This window comes from Saccopteryx bilineata, chromosome 10, assembly GCF_036850765.1.
Source record: "Saccopteryx bilineata isolate mSacBil1 chromosome 10, mSacBil1_pri_phased_curated, whole genome shotgun sequence".
Lineage (NCBI taxonomy): Eukaryota > Metazoa > Chordata > Mammalia > Chiroptera > Emballonuridae > Saccopteryx > Saccopteryx bilineata.
In genome coordinates this window covers 8,264,425-8,288,947 of record NC_089499.1, presented here as the reverse complement: position 1 = coordinate 8,288,947, position 24,523 = coordinate 8,264,425, and the positions used below count along the sequence as shown (strand labels likewise).

The 24,523-nt window shown below is 59.4% G+C and overlaps 1 protein-coding gene across 1 annotated transcript; it reads right to left on the bottom strand.

The window, feature by feature from the left end:
* Positions 1-13,295: 13,295 nt before the first annotated feature.
* On the bottom strand, positions 13,296-18,778 carry MYL3 (myosin light chain 3). Its single transcript, XM_066245663.1, has 7 exons — positions 18,603-18,778; positions 16,488-16,515; positions 16,204-16,353; positions 15,168-15,341; positions 13,849-13,926; positions 13,705-13,747; positions 13,296-13,524 (listed from the first exon to the last, which is right to left on the bottom strand). The coding sequence occupies exons 1-6, from the start codon at positions 18,708-18,710 to the stop codon at positions 13,719-13,721; spliced, it is 567 nt and encodes a 188-aa protein (XP_066101760.1). The 5' UTR covers positions 18,711-18,778; the 3' UTR covers positions 13,296-13,524; positions 13,705-13,718.
* Positions 18,779-24,523: the final 5,745 nt, after the last annotated feature.

The window sequence follows — 24,523 nt, the reverse complement described above, 5'->3', positions numbered from 1 at the left end:
AATGGGCCTGCTGACGCTTTGATTCGAGCCCTCTAAGACTTACTTCAGACTTCTAGAAGGCAGACAATTAAGTGAACAATGCAAAATGAAGACTGATGTACACAGTATGATCCCACTCGGATAGCAGCAGGAAAGTCATGCTATATTCATAGCTGTGTTTACATGTAGGGGCCTGGCAAAGCTTCCTCTTCTCTGTAACTACTCCTCGCCATCAGACGCCCATTGGTCTGAGACCTAAAGCCACCCCATTGCCCAACTGCAGAGGTATTCACCATTATCCCATCCGAGGTCAAAACTGTTGGGTCAGGAATAGCAGGTGACCTGGTGCCAGCCAGTGAGGATTTTAGAGACCTCAGGAGAAGAGGCTTCCTCATTGTTCTCAAGAACCTTCCAATAACAACCCTGCTTCCATGCCCCTGACAGTGAATGGAAACAGGCAGGCTCACTGGACTGGTGCAGACACCCTTGCAAGTCCACAGGAGTCCGCCTATAACATCACTGATCCTGAGGATGGCAGAGCACAGAGGAATGAAATAGAGGCCCCGGGCACAGCCACTCACTGAAGCCACCAGACCTATGCATTCTCGAGGGACGGCCATCCATTAGTCTTCTCTACACTCAGAGCTGCTTTGACATCAGTGTTCTGTTCCTTGGCACAGAGCACCATCTGATTGGCACAGGGATTCATTCAACTTCCCCTTTTGGAATCTGTGCCTGACCCTCCCAGTCTCCACATCCACATCCAGGTCCCATCAGGGACCAAGCCTTCCACCCCCTACCCCGGGGAGGTCAGCAACCCACACGGTGGAGATACCGTAGCCCACTGAGGCTCTTTTGAAAACTTAGCCTCTCGTCTTTATGAGTGGAGGGGAGGAAAGGAAGGAAAGAGAAGGGACGGAGGGAGGGAGGGGAGGAGGAAACTGAGTTATATATGGGCAGGAAGATCCAAAATGCATCATTTGTGGAAGATGTAATTGCCTTCTAAAACAAATCCAAATGAACCAACTGAAAAATTAATAAAACTGTAAGAGAATAAACGAAGAGGGCTGGGGAAAAGATCAATATACAGAATCGATAGCTTTCTATTCCTCAGCAATAACAAATTATAACATACAATAGGAAAAAGGATGTTCTATTCACAATAGCCACACACATTTTTTTACAAATACCTAGGAACTGGCACAAGACCTTGCACCATGTGCCAAGGAAGCCCAGGACCTGATCCCTGGCCCCTCAGCTCCTGAGTCCCCTCCTGCCCTCTGCAAATCACTGTTCCTGGGGCCCGTCTGCTCCCCCCGCGCCGGTCCCCTCTCTAATTCCACACCATCCCCATCCCACGGTGCAGGAAATGGGAGGTGAGAGGTTGAGCAGTTGGCTGGAATCACATAAGGCAGGGGTAAAGCGGGCCCTGGGCAGGACTGAGGGGCACAAAACACAGCAGACAGATAGACCGACAGATTTTTGGATAAACCAGCAGCGGAGCCGGGACTAGAAACCAGAGGGCCCTTCCTCGCGGACTTCCCGCAAGGCCAGGCGTCGGGGGCTCACTCGGGAGCCGGCTCCGCCCCCTGGCCCAGGGCCAGCAGTCATCCCGGTGAGGTCAGCCACGGGCCCGCGATTTCGGGGAAATACCAGCTCCTGATTAAAACCAGGCGGTGGTCAGGCCCTGCTGCTTTCCCAGTAAGAACTAGGGTGTTTGTTCCGAAAGGAACAAGAGTGGGCAGGGCCTGGCCAGGGCCAATAAGGCGGGAGGCTCGCTACCTGGTGGTGGGTCCAGGCGTCCAGGGAAACGGGGTGGCATCCCGACGTTCTGGGACGGGCAGCTTCTTGGGGGGGGCGGGGGGGGACCGTCACACAGCACTTGGAACTGAGCTGACCAGGAAGGGGTGGCCGACTTTGGCCTGGAAGCCACGCGAGGGTGGGCAGGGCAGCCTTCCCGGAGACCCCCACCCCGCATCAAGCTCAGGAAGTGGGCGGGGGCTTGAGGGACGTGGGCGGGGCCTAAGGCCCTCCCCTTCCTAGGTGGGCAGCCCCCGGGCCTCCGGAGTCCCGGCGCGGCTCCCTGCAGGGGGCGCCCGCGGGCCGTTTCCCCTCCATTCCCGGGCCCCCACGCCCTGGGCTGCCGGGCAGCCCGGCATCTGGAGCGAGTTAGGCTGGGGCGGCCTGGCGGGCGGCGGCGTGAGCTCATCCCGGCCCGCCCCACTGCGGTTTCCCGGCGCGGCGAGGGGAACGGAGCACAGAAGCGCCGCCGTGGGCCGGCCGGGGGCTCGCGGCGGGAGAAGCGGCTCCTCCCGGGATGTGGGTGTGAGCGGAGAGGCGGCAGTGTGTGTGTCTCTGGCGCGTCGCCCAGTGCCGGCTGAGCCCTGAGAACGGGCCGCCAGCATGTGTCGCTGTGTGTCATCATGTGTCGTGGCTTGTGAGGGTGTGTATGTCCCCCCGTGGGGGAAACACTGCGTGTAATAAGTTGCACACATCCCAGCACATACTTCTCATTTTACAGAAAAGAATGCCAAGTGCAGAGGAGGAAGAGGGCCAGGCCGATGGCACTAGTTTGGGACTCCTGGCTGCCTAACCCTGAGCTTGTGTCCCTGTCTGTGCAGAAAGTCCCAGCCAGCCCACGTGTCCATAGTGCTAGGTCAGTGTGTGGTGCCCACCTCCCCAAACACAAACCTAGCTCCCTGGTCACTCGCCCCCATCCCTCAGGACCTTGAGCACTCTCCTTTAGAAGGAAAGAAGAGACTCCTTCACACCAGGGTCATGGCTAACAGTGACACACACAGATCACAGAGGAAGACACATTTGGATACAGACTCACATGGAGACACACATGTAAGCGGACACTCTCCTGTTAGCGGGACTCTGAGTGGGGAAATACAACAGGCATGTTGCAAGGTGCTGATAAGGCTTGAAGAGGCTTCTAGGTGAGATGCCTGCATCCCTGCCAGGAATGGGGAGCAGGAGGGGCTGGAGATCACTGAACCCTGCATCTTTGAGGCTCTGGCTCCCGCCAGGGGGCCTGAGCATGCTGCCCACAGACTACCAGGGCCAAGGGCCAGAGTTGGGACATGGCACTGTGGGCATCACCAGACACAGAGTGGGAAGGGGGGACTCGAGCAGGTACCTCTGAGCACCGAGGACTCCCCACACCCATCAGCCTAGTCCTCACTTTGCACCTTCCCCTCAGGGGCTTACTGTCTCAGCTTTAGGGAGCCACAGCTTCAGCCTTGCTGGAGACCTCGGGAGGTGGTCCTGGCCACCCAGAACCCACCTGCCTTTCTAGGTAGGCTTGCACTGACATGCCTCCACCCTCTTCCCTTCACCCCGCAGCTGGGTGGTGGCTCTGCAACAAGGCTCCTGCCTGCAGGATGGAGAATATGAGTCTGTCACTCTTCCTCACCAGCTGTTACTCCTGGGGCCCAAAGCACAGCACATGTTGGCAGAGGGCTGGTAGTGCTGAGCTAGGAACCTAGGCCTTGGCGTCCCCACGGTGTTCCCACCTGTGAGATGGAGAGGACAGCATGGCTACAGGCCTCCCAGGCAGAGTCAGCTCTGAAGGGGTGTGTGCCTGCCACAGCCTCCAGAGTCCTCGGTCCAGGAGACTTGCAGCAAGCTGGGTGAGGGATTTTTTAACTGGAATGACTCTGGTTTGCATAACCAGAGCCTCCAAATTACTTAGCAAAACATGTTTGCTTTTTAATTAACATGTGCTTAAAAAACAATGGTTTTAATTAAAGTGGGTGGGGGAGAGAAGGGATGGTGGGAGAAGGAAGAATGGTTCAAGGAGCTCCAAGACCCAGCCCAGAGTTCCCAAAATTAAAGTGGGAGCCTCGCCTCAGGCCAGCAGAGGCTGGAAGGCCAGGACCCTTGCGGGGCCCCCGAGGCAACCCCACCTGCCTCCAGCCCTCTCCACAGCATTTGCCCTTTTGCTGACAGCTTAATTACTCACTTGCCCACCCTGGTCCCTTCTGGGAAGGGGTGAGCTTTTAGAAAGCAGTCTTGGGGTAAATTCATGGGGGTCCACCAGGCGGATGAGAGGGAGCGAGTGCAGTCTGGAAAGTGGGGGTCTTGTTGGGGGAGGAGAGACTAGAGGTGGGGAGAAGCGAGCCATGAAAGAGTCAGACCCCCGAGACCCGCAGACTGGAAGGGTAGGGCTAGACCCAGATGTCCCAGCCCCAGGGAGGTGGGCAGGGCAGGCGAGCTGAGCAGGAGCTGGCCTGGGGTCTGGGGGTTTGCTGGTCAGAAGCTCATGGTCAGGGCTGCTGGTTTGATCAGTCCAGCAGGAGGCAGTGTTGGCTGAATCGTCCTGCAAGCAGGTGACACCCAGTGGGTGCTCAGTAAATGCTGGAGGAAAGGTGAGAATGAGGATCAGTCCCTCCAAGTCAGCCACACCTTCTCCCCTTTCCAGACTTTTTGGGGCGAGCACAGGGGTCAGAGGTCAGCAGTGAAGTGGGACAGCACCCCCACGCCCTCATGCATACAGGCAAAGGGAGATTGAGAGAAGGCCTCTGGGGAGTGAGGGGTCGAGTCAGGTGGCCCCAAATGCCCGGCTCCCGGTGGCCGCACCCAGGACCCTGTTTCTCATTAGGGGCCTGCTAGCCTCCCCCACCCACATGAAACGTGCCTCCCTGTACGTAATTCATTATACTCCGCCTGGGTGGGAGGCCTGCGGGGGTTATTTTTTCCCCTGAGCTCAGACATTCCTGGCTTTATTATTCTCCACATTTCAAAGCAGCTGTTGCCTCCCCCAACCAACCCAAGCCTGAAGCTCAAAGTCCAGAAGGGGCCTCTCCAGGGCTCGAACACCAGAGGCTCCCGTACCTCCAGCCCAGCTCAAGAGGGAAACTGAGGCCAGGATAGAGCCCCAGGGCACCTGCAAGGACCTCTTCTCACAAGCTACCCATGAACTTACCTTCCCTTCGAGCTTGGGTCCTCCCAGGCTCCCCTCCCCCTCCCACAGCGTTGCCTTCCTCGCCTCTGGCCACCCTCCACGCAGGTGACCTCAGGGATCCCCTCTCCAACGCAGAGGGAGCCCTCTCCTTCCCCTCCGGTAACAGGTGCAAGGACAGTTCTCAGGATTCCGCCCTTCTCATGGCCCTAACAAAGTGAGCCCCGGAAGGTGTGAGTGGTCTTGCAGAGGGCCGGGCTCACTGAGAAAATAGAAGGGCTAGGGTCAGCCTAGTGGAGCCCCGAGGGGTCAGGTGCAGGGAGAAACAGGTCTAGAGACCCAGGGCAGATTTTTATCCCACATCAGAGAGCTGCCCCGTCAGCAGAGCTGCCTCTGCTAGAGAGTGAGCTCCCTGTTGCTGGGGGGTATTCAAGTAAGTAGCAGCTTATCAGACTTGTCCTGGATAAGAGATCGACGCAGGTGTCTGAGGCCCCTTCCTGCCCAACTCCGAGGTCGGAATCTGGGGCTGGCAGGCACAGTGCCCACTGTAGATAAATGGGACTAGGGGTCCCTCCTCATGTACTCAGGAAGAGCTAGACAGGTCTGGAAGCACAGGCCAAGACACAAGGACAGAGGACCTGGGAGCTGGGCCAAGGGCCAGCACGGGACCTGGCCTGGGCACTGTCTTCACTGGGTCACAGCCATGTCCGGGCACCCGGTGACCCGCTGGGAGAGCCATAGACACGTGGTCATTGGACTGGTGAGTTACACGGGGTCTAACCTGGATCCTACTCAGAGGGTTGGGGGTAGAAAGCACCCTGCAGGAGTCAGGGTCTCCGCCTCGCGGAGGGACTCTGACCACAGAGGAAACCAAGGCAGGAGCCCAGGTGGGGCAGGGAATTAAGTTTGGAAGTCACTCTTGATACTCTGTGACCATCTTGCCCCTGCTGATCACATGGCCGGGCATGTCCACCCTGGGGAGGGCACTTGACTGCTGGACTCTCAGGTGCCCAGGAGGGTCGGAGGCCCTGGAGAGTTCTCCCCTTCCACTTCCAGCCGGGGGACCCAGGGCCTGCCCACACCGCCAAGTCTGCCCCCGGGGAGCCCCCTTACCACAAGAAAAGCACCCTACGGGATAGGGACTGCCCAGAGCCTGGGCTCCTGAGAGAGGGAGCAGCTCCCAGCCGGTCCAGAGCTATCTCCACCTGGAGATGTGGGACTTGGGTGCGTCACTGTCCTCGGGGCTTCCAGCCCAGGGCCCCTCCGCTCAGGCCAGGCCATGCTGAGGGCGCCCCTGATGCTTCTGAGACGTGCCTGCTTCCCCTCTCATCCCTTAGCTGTTATTTTGCCAAATAAAGATATATAAAACAACAGCCAGCGCCCACCCTTGTTTTGTAAACAAAAGAATGTTCTCAAGGAAAAAAATTAAAAAAAGTAGGCAGAATGTGATCTCAGAAGAAAAACAGGCAGGTCTTGAAGATGCATAAGTTGAGCTTCGTGGAAAACGCACAACGTGGGCTTTGTTTTTCTTTCGTGAAAATTCACAGGTTGGGGCCCTGGGCCTTGGGGAATGCTCAAGTGCTTCCAGTCTCTCCCAGAGCAAGAACCCCTTCTGCAGCCCTCCTCACTGGGATCGGTTCACCTCTGCTTGCACACCCCTTCAGACAGGGCTCTCACTACCTACCCCAGTTAGCTGGGAGCTGGAGATGTTATTCTCATCTAGAGCACCTTGAAGTGGCTGCCAAGCACCGTGGAGGGGAGGGGAGGAGCCCAGGAGAGGAGTGAGATGGAAGAGGTGCTGAGAGGAGGGAAACAGAGGCCTCCAGACCTAGGGCACGAGAATTGTGGGGGGAAAGGGGTGATGGTGTCCAGCGGGACCAAAGTATAAAAATCAGAAAGTTGGCCAAGACCTGAGACTTCTCGAGGGGCACTGTCTCCCCATCTCTGAGATTCCAGAGTCTTCGCTGCCCTACCCCACTTGCTCAACCCTCCAGAAAGCTCTCTGACCCACCACCGTCTCACCAAGGCCTCAGTGGGTGTGTGAGGTGCCCGCAGCCACAGGCCGGAGAAGGGAACAAAGATTGGATGAAAATGGTGGAACCGCAGGCACCCTCGGCCAGGCTGAGGAGGAAGGGCCATGCAGGGGACCTTCTCTAGGCCCTTCCTTTCCCAGGGGCCCTGGCTGCTGAGACCGGAGGGGCCTCTTAGGCCTGCAGCCCTGGGAGTCTCGTGTATATACACTCACAACCCTCCACATTCCAGCTGTGCTCTGTCAGCATCTGGGCAAACCAGGATTGTGTGGCTTTGGGAGGGCGGGAACAAATAACCCCCAAATTTGGGCGAGGGCAGGCCTGGGGCTTGTGGGAAGGGGCTTGGGAGAACCCCAGGGAGCCGCTTCTGTGCTGGGTCACCGGTTTCAGGGTCTCGGTTTTCCTGCTGTTCTCGGAGGCGACTGGGTCAGCACCCCCTGGGGTGCGCCTGACCCTGTACCCAGGTGTGCTCAGCCTCGACCCTTCCCCTTAAGCCTCCCCACTACCCAAGGCCTCAGGACCAACAGGAGAGCACTCCACCCTGGCGCCCCCGAGCACGCACTTATGCCACCTGAGGGCTGCCCGTTACCGGAGGCCCAATTCTCTCGCCCTTCCTCCTCCTCCCTCCCCCACCTCCACGCCCCTCTGACCTCATATACTCCATTGTTTGGGCCCTTTTATTCCGGACCCTGATTTCTCTTAACATCTGTATCAGCTTTCTGCCCGCCCCTCGCAGCTCTCTTTCCTGTTGACCTGAAGAGACTTTCCTCCAATACTTGACTTCTTCAAGACCTTGCCTGACTTCATTCTACCTCGGCCTGAATTTCTGGACTTCCTGGCCCTCTACTCAGTGCTGTGTGCCCCACGTCCCAGCGGTGACCCGGTTTCCCTGCGGATGGCGACTGGAGAGAGGATGCAGGGCGTGGCAGGCTGCCGAGGGACCTGTGAGCAGAGGAGGGACAGCTGGTCCTGAGGCCCTGAAGCTGGACTCTGCCCTCGGTCCCTGGGCCCCGGGCTGCCCCGCTGACCCTCTGGTTCCGTCTGACCCAGGACTGGAGGGGTGCATATTCCTGCCACTGTAGTGAGACCTCAGAGATCAGGCCTGAGGCCAGACGGGGGACGTGAGGCACAGAGAGCCCAGACCGGCCCCAGCCTCACGGGACACCTGATGTGGCACTTTTGGTACGGAGGGGACCGGGCTGACAGGGGCGCGAACACCTTGACCCCTCCCACGTCTTTCCTCCAGCCACCAGGCCACAGGCTAGACCACCCTGCTTGAGGGGGGAGCAGGGACCAGTGTTTACGCAACTGTGGGGAGGCCACAGCCCGGCTGGCAGTGCCGCGCGCTCAGCACCAGCGCTGACTCGGCAGTCCCCAGCACGTCCGCACTCAGACACGCACACACACACACACACACACACACACACGGAGATATGCACAATGAGCACATGCATACATACGTGTACACACACGGGCAGGCACACTGGGTATATACGCACACTCAAACACGCAGAAACAGAGAAACACACACACGGAGATATGCACAATGAGCACATGCATACATACGTGTACACACACGGGCATTCACACTCGCAGGCACACTGGGTACACACGCACACTCAAACACGCAGAAACACAGAAACACATGCATTCCACCTGCCGAGGCAGGTGGGACGGTGCTGAGTGAGGAGGACTCTCAGCCCCGCAGCTGAGTTCCACGCTCCAGGCCCCTCTATCCGACCCACTCTGACCCTTGCACCCACAGCCAGCGACCCAAACCCCCAACAACAGCCCACATGTGGTCAGCACAGCCACACAGAACAGGTAAGTGGCCCCAGAGGGCAGCATGGCCACGGCCGGGCTGGACACACTCGGAGTGGCACTGCGCCTGCGCAGGGGGACCAAGACGCCCCACCAGAGCGCATCAGACGCAACAGCCCTGCTGCGCCCCACCAGGTGCCCCCAGCTGGCCCCCTCTCGGTCTGCGCAGCAACGCTGGAGGAAGGGGCTGCAGAGGGTGGGGGGGGGGAGCATGTGGAAGCCTCCTCTCCACTACCCAGCCGGCCGCATGGGATGGTAGCTTCCAGGAACTGGAGGGCTTCCAAAGGAGGCTATTTTTGGAGGAAGGCTGGGGGTACTGCAGGGCCATCCTAGAAAGTAGAGGGACAGGCATTCTTAAGAGAGCAGGTCACGTATCCCCTGGGACATATGTGAACTTGGGGGCAGGGCCCGTCTTGCCTAGAGATGACTGAGAACAGGGCGATCCCCGCCTGCAGGACTCCAGCATCCCTGGAAAGAAAAGGCTAGGACCACCCAGTCCCCTGCAGGCCCTGAAGACTCGTAAAGGGGAGCTGAGCAGTTCTGGGCGTGGCATCCAGGAGCCAGGTGGCTGGGACAGGCAGGAGCAGGGGCTGCCCAAAGGGTCTCAGCCACATCAGGTGGTTCCCTGCCCTAAGGCCAAAGAGGGGCACCCCGCTATCTCTGCAGGGGTCCTCAGTCACTAATTGGCCCGGGAGGCTAGCCAGAGCCAGCAGAGTCACATGCGCACATGACAGAGCCACCGCAGTGAGGTCCACAGGTGCCTCTGTTCCTGGCCCACCAGCCAGCCAGACTAGGCACCGTGGAAGGGCAGACCATGGCTCCTTCTGTCCTGTCCCCCTGAACTGAATCTGCGGCTGGCGTGGACTGCATTTAGATAAGGAAAAAAGACAGGAAGGCTCAAGAATCTGACTGAGATGCTGCTGAGAAGGTTTATTAAAACGACCTGAAATCCGCCCTGGCTGGGTAGCTCGGTTTGTTAGAGCGTCATCCCGAAACACCAAGGCTGTGGGTTCAATCCCGGGTCAGGGCACACACAAGAATCAACCAATGAATGCATAAATAAGTGGAACAACAAATTAGTGTCTCACCCTCTGTTCCTCTCTCTCTCAAATCAATATATTAAATTTTTTCCATTGATTTGAGAGAGAAAGAGAGAGAGAGGCAGGGAGAGAGAGAGAGAGAGAGAGAGAGAAGCATCACCTCCTTGTTCTGCTTAGTTGTTCCATTTCGTTGTGCACTTATTGGATGCTTCTCATATGTGCTCAGACCAGGAATCAAACCCATGACCTCAGTGCACCAGGACAATGCTCTATTCACTGACTAGAACGGATCCTAAAAGAATTTTTTTTTCTAATGACCTGAAATCGTCCCGACCAGTGGACAGAGCGTTGACCCAGAACACTGAGGGCACCAACTCAATCCTCAGGTTTCTGGCTTGAGCCTGAGGTTTCTGGCTTGAGCCCGAGGTCCCTGGCTTGAGCCCAGATTCGCCGGCTTGAGCATGGATTTGATGACTTGACCTCGGGGCTGCCAACTTGATCTCAAGGTTGCCAGCTTGAGCCGAGGTCACCAGTTCGATCACTAGTCAAGGCACATACGAGAAGCAGTCAGTGCACAGCTAAGTGGAGCAATGAGTTGATGCTTTTCTCTCTTTCCCTTCCTCTCTATCTTGCTAGAAAGAAAGAGAGAGAGAGAGAAAGAAAGAAAGAAGAAATGAAATAAAATAAAATGAATTTTTTTTAAATACCTGAAATCAGACCACTTCTCCTAATCTCCACGGGACCAAGAGTACATCGGCTTCTCTCCTGGACCCTCCTAACGGGCCTCTGCTAGTGCCCACCCCCCAACCTGTCCTCCACCCAGCAGCCAGAGTGGTGCTGATAAAACATCTCCCCAGAACACACAGCCAAGTCCTCCCACTGGCCCCCTGCCCTCCATCACCTCTCTGCTCCCACCTCAGGGCTCCGTGCCCTCTGCCCTGGGATGCCCTGTGGCTCCCTGGAGCAGATGCTAAGGTTCCAGCCCACCTGTGGCCCTGCCCCGACCCATGCCGACGGGAATTGTGGGTAAACGGTCTGGTTTCCTCATCCCTTGGTGGGGGCACAACTCCACCATTTCCTAAAGGTCCCCAATAAGGCCGAGCCCCCACTGCCCACGGAGTCGCCCACTCCCATGTACCCGGAAGACCTCCTCCCCTTCACAGCCACTCTCCCACACTCCCCGGGGTCACCTCCCGGGAAGGCTGCTTGTATTCGGGGGGTCTTCGTCTCAGCTCTGCTTCTGGGGAAGCCCAGCCCAAAACATTCTGTCTCTCCTCTCGTTTTTGTTTTTCTTTTCTTCAACAAAACTCCCCGTTCCCTTGCTCCCCAGCTCCTGGCCACCCCCGCTCTACTTTCTGTCTCTATGAACTTAACTATTCCAAGTACCTCTAAGTGCAGTGTACGGAAGATTTGTCCGGCTGTAGCTGATTCATTTCGTTTAGCGTAAAAGTTCATCCACGTGATAGCTTTAAACACGTTGGGATTTTCTTCCACTTTAAAATTGAATACTGTTGTATCACATGTATCTGCCACATTTTGTTTACCCAGACATCTGTTGATGGGCCCCTGAGATGCTTCCACCTTTGGGCTGTTGTGAATAACGCAGATACGGGCACAAGCGCGTGACCAGCCTCCAGTCCCTGCTTTCCGTTCTCCTGGGTCTGTGCTTAGAAATGGGATTCCTGGCTCAGGGGGTAAATACTTTCTTAGTTTTTTAAGGAGCCTCCACACGTTTCCATGGCAGCTGCACCCCCTGACAGCAGTGCCCAAGGTTCCAATTTCTCCACATTAGCGTTGACACTTGTGATTTTCTGTTTTTCGGATAATAGCCATCCTAATGGGTGTAAAGTATTATCTCATTATAGTTTTAATTTGCATTTTCCTAAGGGTTAGTGTCGTTAAGCCTCTGTTCCTGTGCTTATTGGCCATTTGTACGTCTTCCTTGGGGAATGTCTTTTCAGATCCTTGGCCTGTTTTGTAATTGGGCTGTTCATTTTATTGTTGTTGACTTATCGGAATTCTTTATATATTCTAGATCTTATCTCCTGTCCTTTAACCCTTTGCCCAGCTACTGCCTTCTCAGATAATCACTGGCCTCATGATTGACCGTGTCCACGCCTTGCAGCACCGGCATCCGCGCGCACGCGCACACTAGCTGCCCAGTTCCTTCCCTACCCTGGCTTCTCCTCAGCCTTTATCACTAGTTGGCACACTTTACACTTAGCTATTTGTCAGGCTTGTTTGAGCTCCGCAGGGCAGAGGCTTTGACTGTTTCCTCCACTGCAGTGTTCCCAGGGCCTGGAACAGAGCCTGGCACACAGTAGGTGCTCATTAAACACTGAGAGAACGAAAGGTAGATGCAGCAGGCTCCTGCACACACACTCACCTGCCGCCCACGGGACTCCCTCACACACACTGCGGACACTCCCCACGCACACGCACACGCGTGCTCTCACACGCTACCCTGGCACACTCATACGCACATCCCCACAACACCTTCGGGCTGCCTGACCTGTGCATCCACACACCGCACACGTGGACACCCACAGAGGGCTGTGGAAATGCACCCTGATGGAGCTGCCCTGACCTCCTGGGTCCTCTGGTCTGTGGCTGTTTCCTACCCCACGTGGCCCTCTCCCCTCTCTGAGCCCGTGATGTGCCCCTGGTCTCGGGACCCAGCCTCTCTGCAGGGCACTGCTCTTCCCATAAACCCGTGGGCATCTCCTCCTCCAGGACTCCTCTGCTCACTCTGCCCACTGGGCCCTGAGGCAGGCGTGGGGAGGGCAGCGCCTGGCCCCGGAGAAGTGCGAGGCCCGGGGCAGAGGTTTGCAAGGTGTGTGCATCCCCCCCCCACCACGCACGTGGGGACTGAACGCTTGTCTTCCGCTGAGAAGCTCCGGGCTGAGGAACTCACTGGCAGACCCTAGGCGCTGTCCCAGGGAGTCCTTTTCCTCTGGCCTAGAGCCACACCTCAGGTAGAGTGCCTCAGTTTCTCTATCTGCGTCAGGCAAGAGCCCAAGGCCTTTTCAGCTCTGATGGCCCAGGGACAGTTAGCTCCTGCTCTGCCACCCCCTCCCACTGCGATGCAGGCGAGGCCACTCTCTGCACTGGGCCTCAGTTTCTCCACCTGTGTCATGGGCGGTTCTGGCCGATGCCCCATGGTTCCCTCAGGCAGCTCTCAGGCTCTGGGGCATCGCTCTCAGGGGCCACAGCACGGCTGCTGGGCGGGTGGGGAAAGGGAGGGCGGAGTGAGGGAAGGCGCCCAGGGCTCCCCTGGTTCAGCCCTGCTCCTACCCCAGGGTCGGCACACCAGGTGGGACAGTTTTGATTGAATGAGTTGCAATGGGGCCGCTCTGATCAGGTGAGCAGCATTTCCAAAGGACTCCCTTTGTTTCCTCCAGGCTCCTGGGCCCATAGCATTTACAGAATTCAATCCAAGGGCCCCAGAGAGGAAAGCAGAATGAAAGGAAGGAGGGAAGGAGGGAGGAAAGGAAGGAAAGAGAGGCGAGGAGAAAGGCAGGAAGGAAATAAGACGTTTATTCACGGGGCCCCTAGTGTGGGGACGGAGATGCGGTCCAGGCACATGCAGCCTGACAGGGGCGGGGGCGGCCCCACGCAGGGAGGTCTGCGGGGCTGGCTGCACAGGGAGCCGGCAGAGGGACCTCGACGCACTCCCCTCCTTCCCGCAACTCCAGGCCGCTGACGTCAACAGCACGAGTTGTCCCCAGCATGGCCTCCCCTGGGTTCCCTGAGAGCAAAGGGGTCAGAGGTTACAGCGAGGGAGCAGGATGTCAGCTGAGAGCTGGAGTTAGTGAAGACGGGGCAGTGGACAGGGGCTGGCAGGACCGAGGTATGAGGGGCACAGCAGGGCTGCAGGCAGCGAAGGTGGCCAAGGTGGCGGCAGCTGTGAAAGGGGGTGGGGTCTCACCTGGGGCGAGAGGCTCAGCTCGCCATGATGTGCTTCACGAACGCTGGAAAGAAGGGCAGAGTGAGTGGCAGGGGTTCAGTCCTGGGCAGCCGAGGGCGGGAGCGTGGGTCCCCATGCCCCCCGAGACCTCCCGCCCTCAGCCACCTTCATAGTTGATGCAGCCATTGGCATCTTCTTGCCCAGCCATCAGCTTCTCCACCTCGTCCTCCGTCAGCCTCTCACCTGGCGGGGGGTTGGGAGGCCAAGTCAGCACTGTCCCGAGGTGCGAAGGGCAGGACACACTGGGCCCTCTGGATGGTGGCTTGGCCTCGCCAGTGTTCCCACAGCTCACGCGCTGGCACGGGCATTAAGGCTCACAAGGTCTTGGGCATAACCCTCATTTCTGAGACCAGGAGAATCAGTGACAAGTCAAAAAGGGCAGGACCTGGGCTATAGGCCTGGTGCCCCCCGTGAGCCTGGGCTCTGTCCATAACAGTGCCACCTTGGTGCTCAAGTCACCAGTGCATCCCCTCTGTGCGCAATAGGCTGGCGGGGAGAGAGCTGGGGACCCAGGGTGACTACAGAGGGACCACTGTTCCCCAGGAGGCAAGCCGGGCACTTTCCTGTGTGAGTGTGTGTGAGTGTGAGAGTGTGTGTGACTGTGTGAGTGTGTGTGTGACTATGTGAGTGTGAGAGTGTGTGTGACTGTGTGAGTGTGTGTGACTGTGAGTGTGAGAGTGTATGTGCACGTGTGAGTGTGTGTGACTATGTGAGTGTGTGTGTGTGAGTGTGTGTGTGTGAGTGTGTGTGCACATGTGAGTGTGTGTGACTATGTGAGTGTGAGAGTTGTGTGCATGTGTGAGTGTGTGTGTGACTATGTGAGTGTGTGTGTGTGAGTGTGTGTGTGTGTGAGTGTGTGTGTGTGTGTGCTGGTTCTCCCACCAGGATGCCACCTGCAGCTTCTCCCCACCAGCCAGCCACGCACGTGCACACACACAGACATAACTCTAGAGACCAGCACAGGTCTGAGCACACAGTAGGTACTCACTAAACATTTGCTATAAAAAAAAGTGCCTCTGAGCAGGGGGCACTCCTGCCAGCCAGGCACCTGACAGTGGGCATCAGGATGCCCAAGAGACAGGCATGTGACCTTCTCTGCCACTCAGATGCCCTGGCTCTGGGTCTTGACCTTGAGGCAATGGAGACAGAACTGAGCTGACCCTCCTGACGCAGCACAGTGACCCCCCCAGCCCAGAGCTGTCCCGTTTCCTGCGGTCTGTGAGCCTCGCCAACAGGCGTCCTCTATTCCCCGCCTAAATCCCTAAATCCCTCACCTTTCTGTGCCGGGCCAGAGAAGCCCCTGGACTGTGTCACTCTGCATTTAAGATGAGACATGGGCCTGGGGGCGGGCCACAGCGCGGTTTCTCCTAGGATGTCCCCGCCCCCACCCCGGGGAGGAGCGGGGTGGCGGAGGCCGCCCTCACCCAGCGTGGCCAGCACGTGGCGGAGCTCAGCACCCATGACCGTGCCGTTGCCCTCCTTGTCGAAGACACGCAGCCCTTCCACAAAGTCCTCGTAGGTGCCCGTGTCCTTGCTCTTGGCGATGTGCTGGAGCATGGGCAGGAACGTGTTAAAGTCCATCATCTTAGTGTTAAGCTCTGTGGAGAGACGGTCCTGAGCCCCGGGCAGACCCTCCCGGGGACCCTGCAGTGTGGAGCGACCGCCCTCACACCGTGCCCACAGCCCGCCACACCGGTCTGCCATCTACAAAGCACTCCGCCACCGGGAGGCACTTCACAGTTGATTGAGAAATGTGTTCTTCACAGAGCCTTCGCTGTTCTCAAGGGGTTTGCGGTCGTGGCACCACACGGGCTCTGCCCAGCATCTCTGTCCTCTTGGGAGAGTCCTTGCTAGTGTCATCTTCTAACAGACTCCGCCCTCCTGCCACCTGGGACTAGTCAGGAGCAGCTGAGCCAATGGAGACCTTCCCTGGGACTCCTGAACCACTCCTCCTTGGGGCAAAGCAGGCCATCGTCCAATTGTCTCTGGCCATTGTGGCAACGGAAGCTGGCCCTGACCCACAGAGGGATGCCGAGGGGGCAGGAGGGGCAGGGGAAGCCCCGGGGCTGCCCTCCCACCAGCCGCTGTAGCTACTCTGCCTGTCGCTGTAGCTAGTCTGCCTGTTGCTGTCGTCAGTCCCTATAACCAGGAAGCTGGCCCTGACCCACAGAGGGATACGGGAGGGGGGCAGGAGGGGCAAGGGAACCGGGGCTGCCCTCCCACCAGCCGCTGGAGCTAGTCTGCCTGTCGCTGTCAGTCCCTATAACCAAGCATGGGGCCCGAGGGGACAGCAAACCAGCACTGCTTGTCACCTGGTCGGCACCCCCTGAGGCCAGCCTCAGTGTCCTCATCCAGGGCGCAGCAGGGAGGGGCCCGTGCGGTGCCACCACAGAAGGCAGCCCACCCTGGTGGTCTCCCCAGGCACTGGCACCCGTGGGAGCTCCGTCCGGATGTACCGACCTTCTGGCTTCGGCTTCCCCAGGACGCGCTGCACCTCGGCCTGCGTGGGGTTCTGGCCCAGGGCCCGCATGACGTCCCCGCACTGCCCGTAGGTGATCTTCATCTCCCCGGTGGGTGTGCGGTCAAACAACATGAAGGCCTCCTTGAAGTCTGCCAGGATGGGGCGTGAGCTGTGGGCGCTCCCAGCGTGAGCCCAGCCCGCTCACCCACACTGCTGGCAGGGCTCTCGGACTGGGGGTACCAGGCCGAAGCCTGCAGCCCCCAGGGCCCAGTCCTCCACTCACCTTCAATCTGCTCCGCCGTGAACTCGATCTGAAAGGGGACCCAAGGACACTCAGTGCCTGGCTCGGAGGGGGGTGCCGGGCCTCCTCCCGGTCTCTCTGTGGCCAGCCCAGGCTGTCCCAACCTGTCCCCATTCCAACATCTCGGCTCCCTTTACCCAGGACCTGCTGCTGTCCAACCCGACATCCTCCTGCCTCCTTGCTCCTCCCCACCTGTCTGCCCTGAGGCCTCAAACCCTGACACTGGTGGGAAGTGGGGGGGGGAGGCCTAGTCCCCTGAGGCCCCAGCTCAGGGTGGACGCGCCCTGATGCCCTTGGTCCTGGATGGATGTGCCTAAAGCCACAGACCTGACCAGACTGACTTTGCCACCCCACTGGGCCTGGGACCCAGTGGGCAGGACTGGCCCCATGAGTGAGATGGGAAGGCTTATCTCAATAGGGGGTGTATGTGTGTGTGTGTGCGTGTGTGTGTGTGTGTAAGTATGCATGCATGTGCATTCACATACATGTGTGCACATGCGTCCGCCCCTCCCAGAGCCCTCAAGGTTGGGCACTGTCACTCACACGGCCCTGCCTCCACCTGGGTCTTGCACACCCCCGTCCAGGACGGAAGGGCAGCCGGGGCCATGCTGCTGGGGCACATCAGGGCCACTGAGGTCAGGAGGCCTCCTGGGACCTGGTCTCCTCCTGGTCTCCCCCTCCTCACTGGATAGCAGGTCTATTTTTGTCCCTGCAGTCACTTGCCCCAAGGTCAAGGTTGCAGGAGGGAAAGGAGCTTGGCAGAGGGGGGCAGAACTGGCACCTGTCCCGCTGCTGTTCCCCTGGAGCCCTGCCAGCCTCCACAGGGCACACCCGCGAGAGGGACACCCTGGCCCTGCTCCCTCGCCACGGAGGTCCCCCCCGGCTCCCGAGAGCTCTCCAGGAAGCCCGCTGACATTCAGTTCCTCAGGTTCCTGACAAGGCCTCCTGCCCTGCACCTGGCAGCCGAGGGGGGGGGGCAGCGGGACACGCGAGGGGCTTCACTGTCACCGTCCCCTCCTTGTGGAGGGGAGTATGTGCCAACCTCAGATGCAGTGAGACTAGACAATGCCACTGAGAGTCCAAGGGGGTCAGACCTTCACCAGGGGACACCCGAGTCCTGAGGCGTGGCCAAGGGTCAGGCAGCCAACTCTAGAGAGCACCAGCTGAGAAAGGTCCCCAAAAGCCTTCAGGGAGGGCCACTGTCCCATTCCATAGCCGAGAAAACCAAGCCTCAGAGCAGGGAAAGGATTCGAACCCATGTCTCGAGGGACAAGGTATGTGCCTCCAGGAAGGGCTCGCCGACCGGAGTTGGACCTGTGCAGAGGGCCTGCAGGTCCTGCTGGGCCCGCGGGAGCCGGGAGGGGCCGGGAGGGCTCAGCCGCAGCCAGCAGCCAGCACGGGGCCCCCGTGGCGGGGGGGGGGGGGCAGGCCCAGGGAGCAGGCGGGACACAGGGTGTGTGGCGCTATGCAGATGCCACAGGTGGCAGTCACTGCTTGTCCTCCACGTTTAGACTCTGAGAGACTCCCGTCCCTGGAAGGGCTCCTGGGGCCACTGGTCACAGCTTAAGACCTGCTTCCTGCCTGATTTCCCCAGCCTGTGCCTCAGTTTCCCCACCTGAAAGCTGAGGCCCTCCCAGCTGTGGGGCTCAGGCACCTTGGCAGGGATTGGCACCTTGGCACAACCCGGCCTAGGCATGGGCCTTGCTTCCCCTGACGCCCTACCATGTCTGCCCCAGGGGACTTGGCATGGACCTGAGACCCCATGGCTGGACAAGGAGGATCCCAGCCTGGGCGCAGGGCTGGGGGCAGGAGGTTCCAGGATTCCCCAAGGACGTGAGGTCCAGGGGAAGTGCAAGGGAAAGTCAGATTCCCACACCACCCCAAAGCCACCCCTTGCAGCAGTACTGGGGGAGCCCGGCTGAGGGCCGCCCCCCTCCCTCCCACTGATGCTTGGAGCCCCCAGGGCTTGCCTGACCTCTGCACGGAAGCCTCCAGCATCAGCTCACTGCTTCCTTTCTGGAGCCTGGCCCGTCCCTGGGTCAGTCCCCTCTCGGTCCTGCCCGGCCCTCCCTGCCCGAGCCCGGCCCCTACACGCACCTGGACCTTGGAGGGATCAAACAAGTCCTCCTTGGGTACCTCAGGCTCAGGAGGTTTAGGGGCTGGCTTGGGCTCTTCCTTCTTGGGCTCTGGCTTTTTGGGGGCCATGGGGGCTGCAGGCACAGAGAAGGCTGCGGAGAGAAGAAAGCAGAGAGCAGCAGGGTAAGTGTCTCCTGACCCCCCGGCCTTTATCCTGCCTGGACACCTCATGCCCCCAGCCCCACCCCCCCGGTGCACAATAGGGACAGGGCCATAAAAGGACATTGGCCAGGCTCAGGGGCTATTTTGGGGCCTGGAGAGGGCATTGTTCAGGCTCAGGAATGGGTGGGGGAGAGGGAGGGCTGTCCATTCCTCCCAATCACCTGTTGAGGAGGGAGAGGGGGAGGGGAGGACAAAAGCCGCTGCTCAGCACAAAAGCACACCCTGAAATGCACAGGCACAAGGCCCCGCTGCCTCAGCAGGTCAAAAAATTCAACAGGTGCAGAAGGCTGGACCGTGTGTGTGTGTGTGTGTGTGTGTGTGTGTGTGTGTGTGTGTGTGTGTGTGGTTGTTGCTGACAAAAGAACTCTAATCACCTAAGGCACCTCTTGAGTTCAACTTCCCATCTGTGCATGGAGCCCCCAGGTGTCCGGGCTGGGCCGGTGCGGAGGGGGAGGGGCCGCCCTGTGCGTCCGTCTGACGTCAGGGTGGGGGAGCGTGTGTATCTGTGCGTGTTCTCCGGGTGTCTCCGGGTGTCTTCGGGTGTGGAGGTCCGCGCGTGCTGCATCTGTGTGTGTGCGTGGTTGCTGCCGGGCCCTGTGTGTGTGTCGGGGTGTTTGTGTGCCACTGTGTGAGTGCTATGGCTCTCAGGCAGCCCCAGCCCCAGCCATGAATCTGGGGGTCTCCAGGAGCACCCCAAGAGGCAGTAGAATGGGTGCCTCTCCCTCGAGGGCAGTGGTCCAGCCCAGCCCAACAGCCCCCGCGGCCTCCTTTGTCCGCCTGCCCGGCCCAGAGACCAGTTCCTTGGTTCCGCCCTCATTTCTTACCGCCTCTGCTCCCTGCCAGACCCTTAGACACACGGTAGCCTCTGCCCGAGTGCCCTTGCCTCTCCGCTGCTTGTACATTCAGGGTGCGGCCCACCGCCCCCTATTCCAGGAAGTCCTCTCAGATGCTGTAACTGGTACCCCGTGTTTCCCTCTGCCAACATTTCTGGTGGGAGCCCTGGGACTGTCTGCCTCTCTGAGGGACCGCAGGGGGCTGGGCGAGGTTTGCACCCCACCTCCCATCCCATGCCCAGCTCAGGACACTCACCCTGGTCCCTACCCTCAGTGCCCACCCTAGAGAGCTCGGCCCTCAGCAGACAGCGGTGAGAGTGCAGCTTAGCTGGGCTGGCATTGGGGAAGGGGGGGCAGGAAAGGCTGAGGTGGCAGGAGGCCCGTCCAGGCACGGAACTCTGAGAGTGGGGACATCTTGCGAACACATTGGGCTCCGCTCTTTGCCCAGTGTCTGCGCTGAGGCGCCGAGGGGGTGGGAAGGAGGTGTTCCTTGTTATTTTTAAGTGCCTGGAGCCTTTGATAGAAACTTCAGAGGCAATGTCTCCCCCTCTACCCCGGACCCTTGGGGATGTCCCAGGTGTGGGTCCCGGCTGGAGCCTGAGGGGAGGAGCCACCTGGTCTCTACCTAGGTGTCCCCACTGTCACCTGCGGGGCCCAGCTCTGTCCCACCCATTCACTCAGCTTCATGGTGAGGGGACAGCAGTCCCAGGATGGGGCTGGGCCCCCTCCTAGCTGGGACACCAGACATTCCTCCTCTCATCTGGAGGGCAGAACACCCCACATCTGGAAATCTGACAACATCCGGTGCTGGGGGGAGGCAAGTTTTTCACTTTTCTTCCAGATGTTTGGCAGGAGTATTGAGAAAGAAAGGGGTGGGGAGGGTCCACAGAGATGAGCCACAAATACCACAAGGGGAGAAGACGGCCAGAGGGGACACACAGAGAGAGGCCTCGGGAGGCCTGCCTCAGTGCCCAGGCCTGTGGGCCCTCTGGACGGCGAACTGCGTGTCCCACAGGGCTCCAGTCACCCGCGGGCATAGCCAACAAGACACCGCTCATCCCCCTTTCACTCTCCATGGGGAAACAGAGGCCCAGGGCAGAGGACACACGCAGGGCCACCTGTTCTCCCCGCTTGTTTTGTTCACACACGATGCCATCCCTTGGCATAGCAGTAGATGAGTGACATTGGCCTTCCTGGGCCACAGTTGTGTGAGACGGGGCGGGCAGGCTCAGGCTCCCAGCCAGAGCCGTGCAGCGCCGCAGTCCTCTGCCCGTTGGGGGGTTGGAGGGAGAGGTTTCTTGGTGCCGCCCCTCGTGCAAAGAGCAGATGTGGTCCCGCAATGGGGACGCTGGGCACAGAGCCATCTTCCACTCCCCACCACCCAGGGCTCGCATGGAGGCTGGGGCTGGGCCTCTGTCTGAGCCCCAGGGAGCAGCAGGACCCAGGGCTCTCCCCTAGGGCCCCGTGCAACTTGTACCTAACGCCCAACCCCTGGCAGGGACACTTCAAGATCAGCCCAGGCTGTCCCCGGACCAGGCCCCTGACTGCCTGCAGGACTGGGGGTTGAGGCCAGGAGCAGGGCAGGGGTTGGACAGGTAGGCAGGCAGGTGAGCCAGGGGCCAGGGTGGGGTGGCGATGAGAGAGGGAAGGGTGGGCAGCGAGCAGCAAGGACAGGTTACTCCACGGCTTGATTCTCATCTCTCCCAGGTCCCAGCCCAAGCTCCGTGTCCTTCAGGAATGACAACCTAGCAGGCAAGACCTTGGCAGGGCCTGGGGGTCCTGGAGAGCCAAGGGCACTGGGTGGGGCCTGGATCTTGCCCCTTTGGCTCTTCCAGCTTCAGTGTCTGAGCGGTGGCCTTGTCTGACACAGACTTACACATGCCATGTGCCAGAGCCGTCGCCGGGCCAACCGCCTTACCGCCCCCTCCCCACAGCCAAGCGGAGCGCTGGGGAAGGGGTGAGCCCTGACTGCTGAGGGGTCTGTGAATAGGAGGCAGGAGACCCCTGGCCACACTGGCCTCCTAGGCTCTTCCCAGCCTCCCTGCCTTTGTTCAGACCGTTTCCTCCCCCTGGCACCCTTGTCTGAGACCCTGGCCCTGGCATGCTCCTTGTCACCCATTGGCTTCAGTGAGAGGCCACCTCCCCTGAAAGCCTCCGACGACGACCCTGGACCTGCTCCCTCTGCCCCGTCTCTCACCCTGATTCTCCATGCCTGCCCACCCTGAAATGAGCTTGTTTCTTTATCTTGTTTCTTACCTGTACCCCCCACCCTACCCCAAGAGTATCAGCTGGTGCAGGAGGAATTTCTGGTCTTCCACAGCTGTGTATCCTCAGGGTCTGGGACAGAGCCCAGTGTGCAGTAGGCACTCAGTACAAGTTAGATGAGTAAATGTTCTGAACACAGGGGTGGAGACCCCTTGCCAAAGCCATGGTGGAGTGGGGCGAGGGGAGCCTGGGAGAAGGGATTTGCATATGGACAAGGGTTCTGGTGAGCGCAGGGCACCTTGGGACAGCCGTGCAGCCGGTGGCTGCCCTGAAGCCAACCTGCCACTACCTCAGCTCACTTCGTGCCACTCCTGTCTGTTGGCACAAGTCCTCTCAATTGCCGGAAGAGGTAAAGGTGACCCCGTAGTATGGGCTGTGAGACAACCATGATGACCAGCCAGCAGGGGGCGTAGAAGGGACAGGAACTGGCCTTTGGATCCTGAACCCAAACCCCAGAACTCAGGATCGCTACCCAGACCCCAACTCCAGACCTGAAACCTCCAACCCACACCCTAGGCTCAGGTCTCAGGATCTGAGCCCTGACTTAAAACCTAGAACCCAGAGCCTGGGACCAGACTCCACTCGGGGAACCCAGGCTCCCAATTCCAGGATGGCAAACCCAGATCTGAAACCCAGACTTCAGTCCCAGACCAAGGCCCCAGGTTTCTAAACCCAGAGTCTAGATCCAGGTCTTAGACTCAGAACCCAGGCCTAAGACCCAGGACTCTAACCTACACTCCAGGCCCACAAACAAAACCCAGACCCCAGACCAGGGACAGGGGCTGCTGGTATTCTAGACCGGCACTGCCCACTGCTCTGTAGACAAGGGTGGGGCAGCGTGGAGGGTAAAGTCTTGGCAAACAGCAGGGGTGAGTGCTTGGCAGACCTTCCTGGTAATGTTCAGAGGGGCACAAGGAATGTCCCTCGTTCTATCAGAGCCAACTGGGGGAGTTCAGAATATGGTAGCCACATGGAGGGGTATGAGGGAAGGCAGGGACGGGTGAGGTCTGGCTGTCCCTTGGGCCCAGGAGCCAGAGGCAGAGAAAGAGGGTCTGGTTCCCCATGTGCCCTTGTCCCCATGGCCGCAGGCTCTGCAGGCTGCCCTGGCCCGCCCCGGACCGCCCCTCCTGGCCCACGGCCTCTAGGCTGGGATGCAGGCCCACACTTCCCGGAGGAGTCAAGAACGCGGCCTGGGCCAGACCCAGAGCCTTAGAAGTAGGTCAAATGTTGCTGTGCAGCAGGTCCTGGGGACCCAGTCCGGGCGTGGGCAGGCCCACGGGCTGCAGCTCACCCACCAGGGCACACGTGTGTAGCCACATAGACGCGAATCCACCACCACATGTTGGGTGCCATAGATACAAACCCCACGGAGGATCCCAGTCTCTGCCCAACTGCACAGATGGGGGGCCAAGGCCCCAACTCGGGCTAGAAGTGCCACGAGGCAGCCACAAGGGGCCAGAGGAGAGGAACTTCTGCACCATCCCTGGCCCCTGAGCCTCGGGGGGGAAAGTCTAACTCCCAGGAGGACTTCCCAGCAGAGCGGCTCTGCCACCAACGGGCTGTGGCCTGCTTTCCAGAGATCCCAGCCCAGGACTTGAAAGATGGGAAGGAGCGGTCAGAGGGAGGCAGGCGGCTCCTCATGGTCTCGTGACCCAGGCTGGTCCTGGCTCCTCCTGGCCTCAGTTTCCTCATCTGTACAATGGCTACTGGCGGGGCAAGGTGACGCTGTGTTCAGAGGACAGTCACTTGCCTGAGTCCCAGCCCGTCCTTGCCACCCCGACGCCACACACAGACAACTCTGTCCTTGGCGACCCAAACACAACCCTCAGGCCCCTCCCTCTGCCCACTGTGCTGACGGGGACCAGATGCTCCAACCTTGTGGTTCCAGGGGTGGGGGTGGCAGGGCCCAGTGGGCTGGCAGGCAAGCCCTGGGTTTGGCCCAGGGACCTATAATCAGCTCCTGCCCCTCTGATCCCGGCCCAGGACTGACGCTTGGGGCTGTGGTGTCCTGGCCGGCTGTGGCCACGCCGCTATATTTGGGAGCCCAATTGAGCAGAAGAGAGGGGTGGACAGGCAGGATCCTCCAGGGACCAGTGCCTCACAGGGGACAGGCTGGGGGACACTGTTGGCCAGGCTTGGCTCTTTTTTTTTTTTTTTTTTTTTTTTTGTGGCAGAGACAGGGAGAGTCAGAGAGAGGGACAGATAGGGACAGACAGACAGGAAGGGAGACAGATGAGAAGCATCAATTCTTCGTTGCGGTTCCTTAGTTGTTCATTGATTGATTTCTCATATGTGCCTTGACCGGGAGGCTACAGCAGACCGAGTGACCCCTTGCTCAAGCCAGTGACCTTGAGCTCAAGCTGGTGAGCCTTGATCAAACCAGATGAGCCTGCGCTCAAGCTGGCGACCTCAGGGTCTCGAACTTGGATCCTCTGCATCCCAGTCCAATGCTCTATCCACTGCGCCACCACCCGGTCAGGCCAGGCTTGGATCTTTATGGAAAGAGGGCACAGCCTTGACTTCAGGCGCCCAGTCTGAAGGTGTTCTCTGCTCTCAGGGGCCTGGCCCCAGGGACATCGGCTCTGCCCTCCATGGTTGGTTTAAGGAGGTAGATTAGAAATG